This window comes from Saimiri boliviensis, chromosome 5 (genome assembly GCF_048565385.1).
Source record: "Saimiri boliviensis isolate mSaiBol1 chromosome 5, mSaiBol1.pri, whole genome shotgun sequence".
NCBI lineage: Eukaryota > Metazoa > Chordata > Mammalia > Primates > Cebidae > Saimiri > Saimiri boliviensis.
The window spans coordinates 26,129,252-26,149,270 of record NC_133453.1 but is presented as its reverse complement, the minus strand read 5'-3'; the positions used below and the strand labels follow the sequence as shown (position 1 = coordinate 26,149,270).

Here is a 20,019-nt window from a genome sequence, read left to right as displayed (position 1 = left end):
CAAGTTTACTGCATCAACAGGGATTTATTCATTCTCATAATGATTTATTTGTTGTTTCCCTCTTATGACAGAAAAGAAAACAGCTGAGAGGTGGGTTGTGTAATAAGTCCCTAAATAAAGGAGCAGAGTCTCGGGGCTCTTATATTTTCAACAAGGACAAAGGAGAACTTCAAAGTTTATACTAAGTACCAAAATGAAAATAATTCTGGCTGCATTTAATTGGGGATTAACAGAGAATGCAGAAATTATAACACATTATTAAGGAACTCTTCCACCCTCTGAAAGATAACATGCTTTTCTTATAAGAACAAGCATAGTACATTGAAATTTACTTAAAAAAATAAAGCAACTCATCCTAATAAAAATAGAGAAATGTTATTTCATTAATCTATTAATTTTTCAGAATAAAGGCTTTTTATATTCTTCATTACTCTAAAAGTCAAAATCTCCATTTCAATAGAGCATTTTTAAGAGGAGGTGGAGGGAAGTTTTAATGAATATTTATGTCCAAATCCACCCAGATTTGCTTGGTGATGGGACATACAGCCTTTTAATGTGCTTTTAAAATCTATATGGAGCCCAATGTGAAAAACAAGATTGGCACGACAGTCAAATTGCTAGAGTTGAGTGTACCCTAGCAAGATGCTTCAAGGGTCTTAAAATCATTGTTTTCCACAGGAGCAAATAGCTTTTCCTCCAAGACACAATACAACAAAACCGGTAGTCATTTAATTGCAGCCTAATGGACTTGAAGGTGTTAGGTTTAAGCCTATGAAGTATTTGAGTCAGCAGCAGCCATTGAGTTTATGCCTAGTGTCCCATTATTGGAATGCTAAGCATGTGGGAGTTGTTTATATCCTATTGCTCAAGGTCATCACCAAGGTCTGACAGCAAAAATTCAAAAAATTGCAACCTAAGGCATAAATGAGTTAAGAATCTATATCTACTGTCTGATTATCTGTTCTGTCAGTATGTCGGCAAATTAAACACCTAGTGTATACTGTGATGGATATTGGGGATATAGCAGTAAACAAATCACAGGTTTAGCCCTCAGCTTCCAGTCTTCTCTCTCTTTTGTGTTTTTCTTTAGGGTTCAGTGGAGAATTTTGAAACTTGTTTTTTGAGAGATTCTCCAATGATGTTAATGAACCCAGAAAAAGATAAGCACCCATGGAGATTTTATGTGTGTGTGTGTGTGTGTGTGTGTGTGTGTGTGTGTGTGTATCTCCCCCCTTCAGGTTCAGCTTAAGCATAAATTTATATAGAAAACCTTTCTAGAACCCTAGAAACACTCACCTTAATCAAATTAAGTCAAACTATTATGGATTTCAATATTATGTTAACATATATTTCCTTCCTTTTTAAGTGTTGAGCTGATTTTGTATAAAGAGTGAGACAAGGGTTTACTTTCATTCTTTTGCTTGTGGATATCCAAGTTTCCCAACATGATTTATTGAAGAGACCATCCTTTCTTTCCCCATTGTGTGTTCTTGGCACTTCTGTTGAAAATCGATTGACTGCATATGTGTGGGTTCATTTCTGGGCTCTCTATTGTGTTCCATTGGTTGATGTGTCTGTTTTTATTCTCCATACCATGCTATTTTGATTACTATAGTTTTGTATTATATTTTCAAATCAGATAGTATGATACCTCCAGCTTTGTTCTTTTTGCTCAAGATTGTCTTGGCTCTTTGGGGTCTTTTGTGGTTCCATATGGATTTTAAGATTATTTTTCTATTTCTGTAAAAAAATGACAGGCATTTTGATAGAAATTGAATCTATAAGTTACTTTGGGTGTTATGGATTTTAACAATATTAATTCTCCTAATCCATGAATATGGAATTCCTATTCTTTAACTTCTTTAATCAATGTTATATCATTTTCGGTATACATATGTTTTTACCTTGTTGGTTAAATTTATTCCTAAGTATTTAACATTTTTCAAAGACTCAAAACTATAAAACTATTATAAGAAAACATAGGGGAGGAAGCTTCACAGCACTGGTCTGGGCAATGACTTTTAAAGTTTAACCCCAAAAGCACAGGAAACAAAAGCAAAAATAGATAAATAAGATTGCATCAAAGTAAAAAGCTTCTGCACAGCAATGGAAATAGCAGAGTGAGAAGACAATCTACTGATTGGGAGAAAATATTTGAAAATCATATATTTGTCAATATACAAAATATATAAAGAATTAAGGGCCGGGCGCGGTGGCTCAAGCCTGTAATCCCAGCACTTTGGGAGGCCGAGGTGGGTGGATCACGAGGTCAAGAGATCGAGACCATCCTGGTCAACATGGTGAAACCCCGTCTCTACTAAAAAAAAAAAAATACAAAAAAAGTTAGCTGGGCATGGTGGTGCATGCCTGTAATCCCAGCTACTCAGGAGGCTGAGACAGGAGAATTGCCTGAACCCAGGAGGCGGAGATTGCGGTGAGCCGAGATCGTGCCATTGCACTCCAGCCTGGGTAACAAGAGCGAAACTCTGTCTCAAAAAAAAAAAAAAAAAAGAATTAAAAAAACTCAATAGTGAGAAAATGGGAAACCAGATTTAAAAACAGGCAAAGGACATGAATAGACATTTCTCAAAGGAAGACATACAAATGGCCAGCAGGTATATGAAAAAATGCTCAGTATCATTAGTCATTAGGGAAATACAAATTAAAACCACAGTGAGCTATCACTTTGTATCTGTTAGAGCAGCTATTATCAAAAGCATAAAAGATAAAGGTTGGCAAGGATATGTAGAAAGGGGAACTCTTGTACACTGTTGGTGAGAATGTAAATAAGTACAATCATTCTGAAAAATTGTATGCAGTTTCCTCAAAAAACTAAAAATAAAATTACCATATGATCCAGAAATCCCACTTCTGGGTAAATATACAAAGGATTTGAAATCACTATGTAGAAGAAATATCTGCCTTCCCATGTTTGTTGCAACACTATTCACAGTAGTCAAGTCATGGAATCAACCGAGTGTCCATCAGCAGATGAATGGATAAAGAAAATATTGTATATATATGCAACGAAATGCTACTTAGCCTTAAAACAGAAGGAAATTCTGTCATATGTGACAAGATGGATGAACCTGGAAGACATTATGATAAGTGAAACAAGTCAGGCATAGAAAGATAAATACCACGTGATCTGATTGATATATGTAATCTGAAAAGGTCAAACTCATAGAAGTAGAGAGTAGAATAGTGGCTACCAGAGGCTGGGAGTGGAGGTAGGGAGCAATGGAGAGATGTTGGTCAAAAAGTACAAAGTTTCACTTAGGAAGAATAAATTTTTGAGGTCTATTGCTTAGCATGGTGACTATGGCTAATAATAATATACTTCAAAATTGCTAAGAGTAAATTTCAAATGTTTTTGCCAGAAAAAAATAAGTATGTGAGGTAATAAATACGTCAATTAGATTGATTTAATTGTTTCACATTGTATACATATATCAAAATATCCCACTGTATTCCACAAATATATACAATTAAGACTTGTCAATGAAACAAAAATAAATGAAAAAAAAAGTTTTCTTCCTTTCATTTAAACCAGAGGAAAGATCATGACTGGGAAATTAATAGTCATAAATATGCCTCTAGTGGTCCATACTAAAATCTCTGAATGATTTTAAAAGTCATGTTAACCATCAGTTTAGATCCCATTGTTTTTATATTGTGGGCAGTGAAGTGACCAGATACAAATAGACCAGAAGCTCTGTTGGATGTTTATTTCTTAGAATGTAACTTCTTGCCTCAAGTTCTTTACATAAGGGCATGCGCATACAGAGAAATATTTCTCTGCTCTGTGAAAAGCAATAACACAGTCATGATGATAACAAATAGCTATTGTCATCTAACAAATAGGTATTGTTATGTGCCAAGCCACGTTCTAGGCACTGGGAATACTGTAATTAGTAAGACAGGGGAGGTCTCTGCTAGCTTGGAACTTCAGTTCTAGTAGAGGTGGAATTAGAGAATAAACAAGTAAACAAGGGGACAAGTAAGGTTCTTTCAGAAAATGATAAGCATATTTGGGAAAAGATAAAAGAGTAAAACTGTAACCAACAAAAGGGTCCAGCTACCTGCAACTTGTGAAAAGAAGTCAGAATAATAACAAGTTATCGTAAGAAGAAGTGATATTTCTTTGTTATTCATGCCCACAAGGGGAAGAGTAGAAAGGAATTCTACTCTTTAACTTGTGTAGGGAACACAGGGGTTTTTTAAGAAAGGGTTTGAAATGCAGAAGAGGTAAGGAGGGCGGCTACGAGGTGCCAGGTGGCCTGACTTGCTCCCCTGGCTCACATTGAATTATTGTTCTATTTGGTGAAGGAGCTGGTGCTATCGTGGGTCCTGCTAGGTTATAAATTAATCGGTCAATTCTGTAGTCACTCTTCAGTGGGAAGTGGCTTCTGGCCTTGAAGTAATCTTTTGTTAGAGAGAGAATTCTGGAGGTGTCTATCAAGATCTGACCTATCAGATCAGATAGGGACCTATCTGGTTCCTCTCAAGATCCGACCCGACCCGACACTTCTAAGGAAATAGGTGACCAGTTAAGAGAGCATGGTGTGTGCTTAACAAGCATCTAAATAAACATAACATGCACAAGGCATGGGAATATAGTAACGGAAAAGGAAAGGGAGTCTAGCTAGGTTCACAGCACATTCCAAGGCTGTATTTCAAGATGAAAGGTAACACATATGCAGTTTGTCTTTAAGTTACGTCTTTGGATTGGGAGGGGGAAGAGAAACGGGAAAAAAAAAATTTAAATGCAGTCTGAGGCTAAACTGCTGTACTTTTCAGTTACAAAATCGGGTAGAATCACCATATTTAGAGATGGAGAAGTTTCAATGGTCAGAAAAGACCTCTTAATGGTATCAGACATTTAGCCTCAAGGTTGGGAGAAACCCAGGAATGGAGGCAACCGTGTAGAAGTGGAGAGTCTGTGTTTCATTTGAAGCAAGCACTGCCACTGGATTCCTGTAGACTATTTCGGCAATGGGGAGAGACAGGCAATGTTGCCAGATCTGGCTTTTCAAGAAAAGCCCAAAATTTAGATTTCAAAAAGAAATTGCCTTTTTATATGTTGGTACCTAAGATATAGGACATTTGCCAACCAACACTATATCACTGGTAACCAAATACAAGGGAGGTCTGGATCAGGGTGGAGGGACACCTGTGCTTTGAATCTCTGGAACTTTCTTCTAGTCTAGATTATTTAAAGCTAATCTAATATAATGATGTAGCCTGATGTTAGTGCAGATGATGGCTTAATATATATATCTTCCAGAGATGATACTGACAAATTAGCCAGGACTTTCCACCAATTGTGAACAACAAGCTGGAAGGAGAGACTGCTGAGAGTGGTCTGGCTTACAGTCCCTTGGATCACAGCTAGGGGCCTCGGCATACTTTTCCCCTTGTAATGTTCCTCCTATGTGTAGACAAGTAAAAACAATGGGAACTAAACTGATGGCAATGAGCATGATAATTTAAATTACTCAGATTTTTATTATGTGACACTATAGGTATATTTCCAAATGTATTAATTTCCCAGTCATAGTCTTTCCTCTGGTTTAAACGAAAAGAAGTGGAAAGAAAGAAAATGAAAATTATATACATTTGTTCTTTGATTTAATAAGGGAATTGTATGTAGATATTATTAATGCTTTATAGGATTAAAATGCATCTTTTGTGGCAAGAAGCAAATGACATTTAGTTCTAGCATTTTCAGTTATGCTCCTTTTTTAGGTTTACTTGGAATCATTTCCCATTGCCTTTTTATCTGTCTAACTCCTTCTTCACATCTCAGCATAAATGTCAGAACGTGGCTATGATTCATGGAAAGGTTGTGCCACAGAGTGTTAATGTCTCCCCATTTCTAACTAGAGCCTTTATTTACCAGCCATAATTTTTAAAGGAAAAAATTAGCAGTATCCCAGGTATTCATATAATTAAGTACAGATTTTTTCCTTTTTTTTTTTTTTTTTTTTTTTTTTTTTTTTTTTTTTTTTTTTTTTTTTGAGACGGAGTTTCACTCTTGTTACCCAGGCTGGGGTGCAATGGCGCGATCTCGGCTCACCGCAACCTCCACCTCCTGGGTTCAGGCGATTCTCCTGCCTCAGCCTCCTGAGTAGCTGGGATTACAGGCACGTGCCACCATGCCCAGCTAATTTTTTGTATCTTTAGTAGAGACGGGGTTTCACCATGTTGACCAGGATGGTCTCAATCTCTTGACCTCATGATCCACCCACCTCAGCCTCCCAAAGTGCTGGGATTACAGGCTTGAGCCACCGCGCCCGGCTGATTTTTTCCATTTTTTAAAATATAATCAGATGATGATTTCTTAGACACTTGACCAACTTTTATCTTTCTTTTAATTCTGAAACATTTCAGATGCATAAAAACTGATGAAAATAAATTAGATTTTACAGTACACTAAATGCTGGATTCTTTAAGAATTACTTAAATTAATTTTTGGAAAACAAATTATTTACATTAAAAATATACTTGAAAATAACTGCACTATTTAGGTTTTATAACTTACTGAAAAAAAAAAGATGAGAAAAGAGTATTAAACGTTTTAAGGGAAATCTTTCTTTACTGGGAAGCTAATCAGGAAGGACAGACGACTTTGGGAAAAGGTAATGGGATCTTCTATAACGCTGATGACAGCAGTGAGGGTGGTGATGGGGATAGGGATGAAAATCTTCCCTGTGGTTAGGAAGCTAAGATACGAACCCACTCATTTTAAATTAAAAATTCGAACTGGCCTTGTGCATTGGCTCACGCCTGTAATCCCAGCACTTTGGGAAGCCAAAGCTGGTGGATCACAAAGTCAGGAGATTGAGACCATCCTGGCCAACATGGTGAAACCACATATCTACTAACATACAAAAAAATTAGCCATGCATGGTGGTGGGCACCTGTAGTCCCATCTACTCAGGAAGCTTGGCCAGTAGAATCTCTTGAATCTGGGAGGTGGAGATTACAATGAGTCGAGATCACACCATTACACTCTAACCCAACCTGGTGACAGAGCAAGACTCCGTCTCAAAAAAAAAAAAAAAAATTAGAACTATCTACTGTGAGACTTAAACACAGGAAAATCACACCAACTCAATGGCCTTAATTGCTTTTAATATCTTTGTTCTAGTTCATAGTCTTTCTTTTACTTTCCTGTATTCTCAGTCTTAGGACAGGCGCATGCTGTTTTAGTTAGCATATTCACACCCTGAATGCAACCTCTTAGAAATTACCTGCAGTCACAAAGAATGCCTCCATGGTAATAAATAAATAAATAAATAAATAAATAAAATAAATTACCTACAGAATGTCCCTTTTTTTCTTTTGAAAATCTTAGTGAATGTGATGTACTATGAAGAGGTTAAAACCTAAATTATTGATCCAGGGAGAAAAGTACTTTCTGCATAGACTTTCCTTTCCAAGAAACCGAAGGAAACTATTTGTTCTTGAAGAATGCCATTTGGCCTTTCTGTTATATTGTCTATTTGGAAATATAATAGACTACAAGCTGTTCTTTCTACAAAATGAACTTGTTTTGAAGTTAGATCATAGTTCAAAGAGAGATTCTATACAGACTATTTCAAGAAGCAGGGACTCTGGTTGGGGAACCATAGGTGTGGACTTCATTGCAGGATGGGTGGAGTTGTCAGGTGAGTTTAGATCTCGGCTATGGAAGCAGATATTGCACTACCTATACTCTTTCCAGTTTGGCTGCCGAGAACATGGTTTTGTTTTTTTCAAGTCACTTACAGAAAGTAAGCAAATAGCTTACCTCTTTCTTAGCTCCCAGATATCCTGTGTACAGTCCTGTAAGCTTTCTGAAAACCTCCCTCAAATCCCAATATTTAAACTACAAGGTATATTAGTCTGTTCTCACATTGCAATAAGTAAATACATGAGATTGGGTAATTTATAAAGAAAAGAGGTTTAATGGACACATAGTTCCACATGGCTGGGGAGGCCTCAGGAACTTAATGGCAAAAGGCACCTTTTCACAGGGCAGCAGGAGAAAGAATGAGAGACAGCAGGGGAAATGCCACGTGCTTATAAAACCATCAGCTCTTGTGAGAACTTACTATCATGAGAATAGCATGGGGGAGAACGCCCATGATTTAATTACCTGCCACAGTGATATCAGTGAGATATCAGTGATACCACATCTTGCCATTTTCAGAGTCAGATATTTGAATTTCAAGTCAAATATCTAGAATGTAACATATTGGCTTTTTATTCTTTTCCATAAAATGTATAAATCATGTGAAATATATCTTTGTGTAGAATCTGGGTTTTGGACTACACATTTGTGCCTTCTGCACTTATTCTAATTTCATTAATTAAAATTTTAGGGTAAATTAGTTCTTTTCCGATAAATAATGCTGGAGGTATTAACCTCCTTCATTCTCAATTTAGAAATAATGAATTTTACTGCAAAACCCCTGCACCTGTGAGCTTCACAAACTGGGAGATTAGATGATGGGATGAGTAGGGACTTACTTATCTGACTTGAAGAGTGGATCTTTTCCTTCTGTATTTTTAGAGATGGAATCTTGCTATGTTGCCTAGGCCAAAGTGCAGTGGCTATTCACAAGCACAATCATTGAGCACTATAGCCTCAAACTTCTAGGCTCAAGTAATCCTCTTAGCCTCCCAAATACAAGCAATACAGGTGCATGCCACAGTGCCTTGCTTGTATCTTTTTCTTTCACATATCCCTCCTGTATATGACAAAATTATTTTTAATGATTATGAAATAAAACTAATCATAGTAGCCAGGAAAGTGATGAAAACAGTGAAGATTTATCTTTTATTGAATTTCATTTATAGTCAGTAAAAATTAATAAATTGAGACTAAAATAAATACCTTCAACAAAGGAAAGCATAATGAATTGATATTTAATTAATGCATTTTTTTAAAAAAAAGGAAAAATTAACATCTACATTATGATCTGTCACTAAATGAATAATGTTATAGTTTCTGTGTTCAAGCCCTCTGTCAATGGCTTCAGCAAAATAGGTATTTGCATATTTAAGTTTATTAGCAAGTATAGACAGATTGCTTAATCTGTCTTCACTCTTAGTTGATCAAAGGTTACTTTTTATTTTTACTTTAAAATGTTTCTCTGACATAAAGCAACAGTTATACAAATAGTTAGAAAAGTCTTTAAGGATAGTTTGGCAGAAATTTTTATAAAAATCTTTCACAATAAATTTCATTACTCTCCATGTCTTTCTTTGGGATTGGTTCTAGCAGCTTTCAAATACCCTACAGTCAAAATATTTTAAACGTACAAATTCCAGGTGGCTACATAGAATGACAGAATTGAAATAACAAGTTCCGTTTCTTCATCTTTACAATCACAATGCTATCACTGCTTATTTAAAACCTACTAGTTAGCTGGCATGTGGCTTACACCTGTAATCTCAGCACTTTGGAAGGCTGAGGCGGGAGGATCACTTGAGGCCAGGAATTTGAGACCTGCCTGGGCAACAAAGTGAGGCCCCATCTTTATAAAAACATAAAAATAAAAATAGCCTGATGCAGTGGCGCAAGCTTGTAATCCCAGCTACTCTGGGGGCTAAGGCAGGAGGATCACTTTGAGTCCAGGAGGTTGAGACTACAGTGAACTGTAATTGTACCACTACACTTCAGCTTGCGGGACAGAGCAAGACTAAGACTCTGTCTCTACAAAACGAAACGAATAAAACAAATCTATCCGTTAAATGCAGAAATATATAGCTTAAGAAGTGTTGGAGGTAGAAATTGCCCCCCCGCCAGGCTAGCTGGAAAGATTCCTAACCATCTTCAACTTAGAATTCCCATGATGAGTTCCCTGCTTTCCAGTTTAAGTGTATAACTAGGAGTTCTCCTAGTTTTCCTTCATGAAGAATACACTGTTTATCAAAGGATAAGTAATTTTTTGAAAGCTCAAATTTGAAATTTAGCAATATGTTATTAAAATTCAGTAGCACCAGGCACAGTGGCTCATGCCTGTAATTCCAGCACTTTGGGAGGCTGAGGTGGGTAGATCACCTGAGGTTGGGAGTCTGAGACCAACTTGACCAACATGGAGAAACCTGGTCTCTGCTAAAAATACAGAAACAAAATTAGCTGGGTGTCGTGACACATGCCTATAATCCTGGCTACTCAGGAGGCTGAGGCAGGAGAATCGCCTGAACCCAGGAAGCAGAGGTTGTGGTGCTGAGATCACGCCATTGCACTCCAGATTGGTCAACAAGAGCAAAAGTCCATCTAAAAAAAAAAAAAAATCAGTAGCCACCACATCACTTCTTTAAATTTTACCTTGATGAAAGATTTGGGTTTTTTTTTTGTTTTGTTTTGTTTTGTTTTGTTTTTGACAGGAGTATTTGATCACTGTATTAGTCCGTTTTCACACTTCCAATAAAGACATACCTGAGACTGGGCAATAAACAAAACAAAGAGTTTCATTGGACTTATAGTTCCACGTAGCTAGGCTGGCCTCACAATCATGGCAGAAGTTGAAAGGCATGTCTCACATGGCAGCAGACAAGAAGAACTTGGGCAGGGAAACTCCTCTTTTAAAAATTATCAGATCTCATGAGACTTATTCACGATTACCAGAACAGCACAGGAAAGACCTGCCCCATGATTCAATTGCCTCCCACCATGTCCCTCCCCCAACGTGGGAATTCAAGATGAGATTTGGGTGGGGACACAGCTAAACCATACAATCATTGACTTTGTTTAGAAGTGTCTTTGCTAGAGCTTGGTGAAGATAAGTTGATCATGTTATTAGTTTTAAATTCTCTACAGACATTGTACCCAAATTTTGTCTGTACTGGGGCAGATAGATCTCTTTATACACCCTCCTTGAGATACCGCAGGAAAGGAGTTGCAGAGGGAAAAACACAGATTGAGGAAGAGTGTGTAATATTCCCTGCACCCACATAACCCACCCCATACACCTCCCCACCCGAACTGCATGAGACATATTTGCAAATTGTCTTATGTTTGCCCTCTGAATCAGATTTCTTACATGTGCTAAAGTAGATCATTGTTTTAATTTGAAGAAGAGAAGATTCACTGACGATGTGTGAGTAAATGAGCTCTGTATCATTTACTGTATGTAAATGTACTATATGTGTGAGTAAATGGCACCCTGTATCTCATTTTGGTGAGGTTTTAGTCCCCTCATTTTTTTTATTGGCTGAATCCCCCGCTACCACTGCCTGCTGTTAGATCCAGAGTTTTATAGCAACCAGTGGCTCTTATTTCAGCTCTGGTCCATGGGCCTGTTTATCTTGTTGTTATTGTTGCTGCTGTTTTTGGAGACAGAGTCTCGCTCTGTCACCCAGGCTGGAGTGCAGTGGTGCGATCTCAACTCACCAAAAGCTCTGCTTCTTGGGTTCAAACAATTCTCCTGCCTCAGCCTCCCAAATAGCCGGCACTACAACTCATGCCACCACACCACACCTGGCTGATGTCTTGTATTTTTGGTAGAGATGGGGTTTCACCATGTTAGCCAGGTTAGTCTCGATCTTCTGACCTTGTGATCCGCCTGCCTTGGCTTCCCAAAGTGCTGGGATTACAGGTATGAGCCACCACACCTGGTCCCTGTTTATCTTGTTTTAAAGTCCAGTTATGGTTTTGTTTTTACTTCTCCATTTTATCTGCCATTGTTCTGTTTTTACAGTAAAGGTGGGGCCAGCAGACCTTGGATTTAGAGCCAGCTTCTCTGTTTTCTATTGGCATGTACCTGTGAATGTACATTAATGAAACAAAAGATAATGAAAATGAGGGTAGCATTTTATAAATACCCACTGGTTTATTCTGTTTAGCTTTTTACTTAGAAGCATGATTTTTATGTCTGTTAAATCTGAATCCATGTATTTATGAGATATTTCTTTAATGGAGTTTTAATATACAAATATATTGCACTTCTTTTTTTAAAAGATGTTTAAATTTTAAAAGCTGGGAAAGCATTCAAAGTATAATTTCCTGAGATATTGTAAGGAGATACATACTTTCCCCTTGCTAAAATCTACGGAAATAGAAGTCTACTTCTGTGTCGCCATTTCTTAAGTAGTCAATTTACTAAGAAAAATCATTTCTCTGTGGTAGTTTCTTACTTACTGATACATAACATAATGCCTTCATGCCTTAATTGGATTGTTCGGTGGGATTTAAATGATTCACATATGATGCTGAACATGATTCATATTCTGTGCTGTATTTTAAGACAACAAGAAAGAATAGAGCAACAACTACAAAAGCAGATGGGACAAATACATTCGAAGCTGTTTCAGTACCTATAAGTATTGTAGAACCACCTGGCTGAAAAGCAAAAGGATGCCCATCATAATAGTTTTATATAGCATAGTTTTTGAGAAATTCTTTCTGAAAATAACGACCCCAAACAGGCTCAGCTGTTTCTTCCTCTTGTATATGGCAGTTGGGCACATATCTTATTTTTTTTTTTATAGCTGCGTTCGTTTTTAAATATGATTGTAAAGAAAAACGGGTAGAGCATAACTTGATTTTCACATCGTTTAAAAGCATTATTCGATCTCTCAAAGACTCTTCTTTCCGATTCTAATTGTGCTAGAATGATTATAATACAAGTTTTCAAGGGGCATTAGTACATGGGATCTATGTTGAAGCAATACAGTTTATAATTCTATATATGGTACCAAAGTCTAATATAAATTCAGTAAGACTTTAAAGAGTTATACATTGTTCTTGAATTTACTTCTTCAGTGAGGTATCAGTTATCCATAGGAGACAGAACTGTGGATCCCAACTTTGGCTGCCATTAAAAACACCAGGGAAACGTCTAAGACTCCCAGTGGCCACACCACACTCTAAACTAACTACATTAGATTTTTCAGGGGAGGGTAAAACCCTGGGAGCAGTATAATTTCCCCAGGTAATTGCAATGTGCAGCCCAAATTGAGACTCACTGAATTAGAAATATCATAATACAGAAGTATGTCTAAAATCATTGTCTTCTCCTGATAAAATGCTATATTATAAAGCTCAGTCTTAGATTTTGTTGAGAGAGGAAAGTTGAAAAAGGATTTTTAGGAATTATTACATTTATTTCTTCATTTATCCATCCATCTATTTATACATCCAGGAGCACTTATTAATTTCCAGTGTGTGCCAAATTGGGCTGAGTTTATAATCTTAAGTTATGGAAAATATATTTTAGAAGACAAGTTGATCCTTTCTTTTCAGAATTTAACCTTAAGAGATAAAGCAAAGGAACAGTTTTGTAACAATTGGGGTTCCGCCTAAAGTGCAAATAATTTTGTCAACTGGTGAGCTTGTTAACACAAGACTATTTTCTGTTTGAGTAAATATGTTAAGGGGAATGTGTTTAATGAAACCCAGTTAAGGTGATTCCTGGAATCAACAGACTGCAGAAACTTCATCTTCCCACTGTTAGGTGAAAATAGTCATCTTATTCTTTATAGAAATTTTTGCTTTGAGAATTTTTGTTGTAGAAGACATACCTATGAGCAACAAAATCTTGAAATCTGCATTAATTACTGGTTCTGCCAGCAGAAACCGAGCCAAGGCATGAACATATTAATGAGACCTGTTATTTATGCAGAATTTACCAGGGGCACCCTGCTAAGTACTTTTAACATCCATACAATCTTCATAACAATCTTGTGAGGAAGATATTAGCATTATCCCCATTTCAAAAACAAGGAAACTGAGTATATAGAGAGATTGAGTAAAACATACAAGTTCACTGTATTGGTCTGTTTTACCCGCTGCTGATAAAGACATACCCAAAACTGGGTAATTTATTTAATGGACTCACAATTCCATGTGACTGGGGCTGCCTCAAAATCATGGTGGATGCCGAAAGGCACATCTTACTTGGCAGCAGACGAGAGAAATAAGAATCCAGTGAAAGGGGTTTCACCTTATAAAACTGTCAGATCTTGTGAGATTTATTCATTACCATGAGAATGGAATGGGGGAAACAGTCTCCATGATTCAATTATTCCCTGCTGTGTCCCTCCCATAACAGGTGGGAATTGTGGGAGCTGCAGTTGAAGAAGAGATTCGGGTGGAGACACAGCCAAACCACACCAGTTACTTCACAAGGGCAATTAACTGGGTGTGAACCTCAAAACTAGGGGGTGAACTTCAAAACTGGGATTTGAACCAAGGCAGTTGGTACTTACGTTTAAGAAGCAATTATTTTAATCCCTGTGTTATGCTCCCTCTCAGACCTGATGTGATTGATTTTGTTATTATTATGATTATTTTTTTTAATTGAGATAGAGCCTCCTCTGTCACCCAGGCTGGAGTGCAGTAGTACGATAGCTCACTGCAAGCTCCGCCTCCTGGGTTCAAGCCATTTTCCTGCCTCAGCCTCCCAAATAGCTGGGATTACAGATGCCCACCACCATGCTCAGATAATTTTTTGTATTTTTAGTAGAGATGAGATTTCACCATGTTGACCAGGCTTGTCTCAAACTCCTGACCTCCATTCGCCCACCTCAGCCTCCCAAAGTGCTGGGATTACAGGCATGAGATACTGTGCCCAGCCTGATTTTATGAGGGCTTATATAAGTATACAGATAATTAGTGTAAATGTTGTGAGTATATATGGTCCATAGTGGAAGCTTAGTGAAGAGGATTGAAATAAGGTACATTAGATTGTTTTCCAAATTTCTCTGAATATAAAAATCCCCTGGGTACCTGTTAACACTGTCATTTATTCCCCAGTCACGGACTCCCTGAATTAGAATCTCCAAGGAAATTGCTTGGGAAGTTGTATATTTTCAACAATGAACCTAAGTGATTCCTATTATAAGGGAAGTTTGGGAACATTGCTTTGAGTTAAACATTATAATCAATAAATAATGTAGGCACAAAATCTTTAAACCTGAAAAGATATCTTGATATAAAGTGCTAGATTATCATGTCTAAAGAAATAAGGATCCATTAAAAAGGAGTTGGTTGGCCAAAGAAGCATTGAAAAAGAGCTTCTGAAGGACAGAGGATGGTAGACCTCAAGACCCACTCAGCTCTGATGAAGGAGGAAGGTTTCCAGAGTCAAGGATGTATCTTTTGAAGGTGTATCTTACTATGGAGAAGAATGCTTCAGGCTCGAGAAGCCTGATGACATTAAACATTGAAGTCACATAATTATCTCAACTTGCCCTGAGTCTCTCTGCTCAGCAAGCAACCCTCTGATTAAAGCATGACTTTCTATGTAGTGTGCTTGAGGGGAGAGAAAATGTGTTGGCTGGGGGATAGGAGTGTTCCATTAAAGTTCTCATTGTAATTCAAATAATCTGACAGTCAGATTTTAGCCACCAGTGTTTTGAACTGTAATGCAAGTCCACTCATGAGAGCTCTATTCCCTTATGATTCTGAGGCTGCAGAGATGAGGTCTGGTGAAAGATTTGCTATTCTGCGTGAGAATCAAGACCTGCCTGGACAGACCTGCCATTATAAACTCTCTCCTTAGAAGGTTTTTTTTATTTGCCTTTCTGATTTCTATGCCTGTGCCCTGTAGTTCAAGGTGTTTATCAGCTGGAGGGTAGCAGTGGGGCTTATGTTGGTGGAGAGGGAGGCAGGAGGAGTTAGGGGATTGGAAAAGTTCCAAAAAAATATGGTGGGAAAGGCCAAGGTAACATTCAGTTTATGACAAAGAATATAGGAGTGTAGAGCAGGACAGTAACTCTGAAAACCATGGTATTGTTTTAAGAATGGATTTGCTAACTTTCCTACCTCCACACTTTATAAATATATTGTCTTCTTGTGTTGAGAAGCTTAGGTTAATGAGACAGGCAGACTTCTGGGGTCAGGTGAAGGTAAGAGGATGGAAGTCTAGTTCGTCATTCCCTTCTTTACCTAGGTCAGCATTTGCTGTTTGTCTAAAAGTGGATCAGTAAGGAAGACAGCATATTTGCAGAAGGGCTGTACGGATCATTTTTCTTTCCATTTTTTTGAGATAGGGTCTCACTCTGTCATCCAGGCTGGAGTTCGGTGGCATGATCAAGGCTCACTGCAGTCTCAACCTCTTGGGCGCAGGTGATCTTCCTACTGCAACATTTTGAGAAGCTGGGACTACAGACATGTACCACAATTCTCAGCTATTTTTTTTTTTTTTTTTTTGGTTGAGGATTTTGCCATGTTGCCTAGGCTGATGTCAAACTCCTGGACTCAGGCAATCCACCCCCTTCAGCCTCCCAAAGTGTTGGGATTGCAGGTATGAGCCACTCTACCTGGTTATCATTTTTCCATTCTTATCATTGTATACCTACTGTATTAATATTATGAAATTTGGGTTTCATAGATGAAGTGAAAATTGCCACTATCCTCAGAGGTAATTCAGGTAACTACATTAAGAAAGTAGATTCTGGGCCAGGTGTGGGAGCTCCTACCCACCATCCTCAGTTCAAGCAATGGAGGATTCAACCACCGCATCTCTATCAAAAATAAAAAATAATTAGCCAGCCTTGGAGGTACACACCTGTAGTCCCAGCTACTCAGGAGGATGAGGTGGGAGGATCACTTAAGCCTGGGAGATTGAGGCTGCAATGAGCTGTGATCACTCCACTGCACTCCAGCCTGGGTAACAGGCAAGACCTTGTCTAAAAGAAAGGGGGGAAAAAAAAGCAAGCAGATTCTGTAGGTATTATCTAGAGTGGAGGTAGTGTTCTGGGAAATGAGAATTCTCTAAATATTTCCTCTACTGTAGAGAAGCCCAAAGGGATGTATGGGTTCCAATATTTGTTCATATATGCTCCTTTGTTACATATAAAAATATGCCATAAAACTCTTTTTTTGAGATGAAGTCTCACTCTTTTGCCAGGCTGGAATGCAGTGGCTCAGTCTCAGCTCACTGCCACCTCTGCCTCCTGGGTTCAAGTGATTCCCCTGCCTTAGCCTCCCGAGTACCTGGGACTACAGGTGTACACCACCATGCCCAACTAATTATAATAGAATGATTTATAATCCTTTGGATATATACCCAGTAATGGGATTGCTGGGTCAAATGGAATTTCCATTTCTAGGTCCTTGAGGAATTGCCACATTGTCTCCACAATGGTTGAACTAATTTACACTCCCCCTGACAGTGTAAAAATGTTCCTATTTCTCCACATTCTCTCCAGCATCTTTTGTCTCCACATTTTTTAATGATCGCCATTCTAATTGGCATGAGATGGTATCTCAATGTGGTTTTGATTTGCATTTCTCTGATGACCAGTGATGATGAGCGTTTTTTCATATGTTTGTTGGCTTCATATATGTCTTCTTTTGAAAAGCATCTGTTCATATCCTTTGCCCACTTTTGAATGGGTTTGTTTGGTTTTTTTCTTGTAAATCTGTTTTAGTTCTTTGTAGATTCTGGATATTAACCCTAAGTCAGACAGGTAGATTGCAAAAATTTTTTCCCATTCTGTTGGTTGCTGGTTCACTCTAATGATTGTTTCTTTTGCTGTGCAGAAGCTCTGGAGTTTAATTAGATCCCATTTGTCTATTTTGGTTTTTGTTGCCAATGTTTTGGTGTTTTAGTCATGAAGTCCTTGCCTATGCCTATGTCCTCAATGGTTTTGCCTAGGTTTTCTTCTAGGGTTTTTATGGTGTTAAGTCTTATGTTTAAATCTTTAATCCATCTGGAGTTACTAAAATTAACTCCTTCTCTACTTTTCTTTTTCTTCCTTTCCTACCATTGCTCAGAAACAAGCAAACAACCAGCCAACCACAACAAAGACAACGAACAGCAAGCAAATTCCTTTTATGCTTTCATGGAGCTTGGCTATCTCTTTTGTCAGTTGGGCTCCTGGAGATACCCACGCTCTCAGTTATACCTTCTACTCCAAAAGGCATATCTGCATATTATATTCAGCAAAGACATTTTCCATCCTGAAAGAAATTGTGTTGCCATCTGTTAATATTCATATATATAGTTAGTTAGTTAGTCTGGATGTGTTACAAATGATGATGCATGCTCTGACAGAAAAGTAGGAGGTTGGGAGGAACAACAAAGTATATAGTATTATTAGAACAGTGGGCTGGATTTAAATTGAGAAATCCGGGCAGTCTGGCATCTCTGAGAAAGCATGACATTTCTGAAGACTGTTAGCCAGGTACAAAGTGTGGGGGTAAGAGCATTCCCAGCAGAACAGCATGTGCAAAGGTCTGGAGATGGGAAGGACTATGGAGCACTGGAAAAACTGGTAAGTGGCAGCATGGCCAGATCCCAAAGGGCCAAAGAGAAAGATGGGGATGAGGACGTAGAGGCCAACGGGGCCAAATCAAGTGAAACTTTGTGGGCCACATGACTCTCATTTTTAGGTTCCTTTGTCTTCCTTAACAAATGAAATAACAACATGAATGAGTTTTTCTAAACTTTGAGTTTATTGGTTTTCGAAACAATCATGCCAAAGCTGACATGCTTGTATAGACACACACCCACACATACACCCACAAGTGCACAAACACACACACATAAACACACACGGTACATAAAGCACCTTTCCCCAGGGCCATGCCACTTGACATTATTAACCAGTCTATCCTAGGCCAGGTACCGTGGCTCACACCTGTAATCCCAGTACTTTGGGAGGCTGAGGCGGGAAGATCACAAGGTCAGGAGATTGAGACCAGCCTGGCCAACATGGTGAAACCCCATCTCTACTAAAAATACAAAAATTAGCTGGGTGTGGTGGCACATGCCTGTATTCCCAGCTACTCGAGAGGCTGAGGCAGAGGTTGCAGTGAGCCAAGATGGTGCCACTCCACTCCAGGATGGGCGACAGAGTGAGTCTCTGTCTGCTTTAAAAAAAAAAAAAAAAGAAGTCTATCCTATAGCCATACACACAATTCTGGGTCAGCCACATAATTAAGCTGAAAATTATCTTCATATTCATTTTCCCTCCACAGGAATGTTTCCTGAGGAGAAACCCAAAATACGAGGGTTTCTGAAAGAGCTTTAAAAAATGTTGTCTGCCAGCAGTACATGGATTCTCTTTTCAGGGTTTGTAGCTACCCAGCTGACACATCCATTCTCCCCTTCTCCCCCCAACAGAGCAAATGCCTTCTTGCTCCACCCTGCAGCTCATTATTGGCAAGGCATGGCAGGAGTGAATCTAGGTTCCGTTTACCACCAGGGTAAACTGCCCTCTCTATTGCATCCGTGACACTTTTTCGGGTTCAATACGTCCCCTCACATTCACAGGTGCTGAAAGTGACATACACATACATTGTAAACATTGTGCCCACTGCTCGGCAAATGTTCATTTGGCTCTTAGCAGTTTACACATCACAGCAGAGTCATGTATCCATGATGATGTTCATTCTGGTAGTTTCTAGCAATAAATTATTTTGTTTGTTTGCCAGGTGGTACCTGCCAGAAACCACCTGACTTTTCTTCTCCACTCTTATTTTTCAACTACTAATATCCATGCCTTTTAAGCTGTCTTTTTATTGAAAGTAATAAATTAAGATAGTCATCTTGAGGTGGCGTCAGCTTTGCATAAGAATCACCAGCATATACATTAGCATGCTCACAGTGTTGAGTATATGGGAATTCGTTTCGGTAGCAACAACACTCACTGACCTTAGAAGGAAACATTTCCGTTTATAATTACTTGTTAGTCTTACACAATTGTAACTTTCCATACATTATAATACTTTAAAATGAAGATCTCTTGCGGAAGTGTATCTTCTGTGGCTTTTTTTCAAAATGAAGCCATTGGTCATATGCTGAGGTTGAGTTTGCTGGAACTGTTAAGACTCCATCTGGTCATCTTGTGAGTCAACACTTATAGTGGAACCTTGGCTGCTGGTATCAGCAGTTTCATAGGACTTTTGGTCTTTGGCAAAGTTGATGAAAACCTGGTTTTTTAGGAAAAATAAAGCCATTAGTGCCTGCTAAGCCAAAGGAAGAAATGAAATTAATAATGAATTATTTCCTTCCCTCCTTCCCTTCCCCAGCTCCCCCCGCACCGGGCAATCTTTACTCTCTTTCTCTCTCT

At 38.3% G+C, this 20,019-nt stretch overlaps 1 protein-coding gene and 1 long non-coding RNA gene across 2 annotated transcripts in view; one reads left to right on the top strand and one right to left on the bottom strand.

Annotated features, from left to right (window-relative positions):
• Positions 1–20,019, top strand: part of LOC141584547 (uncharacterized) — a 140,367-nt gene that overhangs the window by 102,133 nt on the left and 18,215 nt on the right. The window lies entirely within an intron of this gene.
• Positions 18,383–20,019, bottom strand: part of ABCA12 (ATP binding cassette subfamily A member 12) — a 201,128-nt gene continuing 199,491 nt past the window's right edge. The window contains exon 53 of the mRNA XM_003925571.4: positions 18,383–19,879. Coding sequence (XP_003925620.3) covers positions 19,772–19,879 — 108 coding nt within the window. The 3' untranslated portion in view covers positions 18,383–19,771. The remainder of the gene's footprint in view (positions 19,880–20,019) is intronic.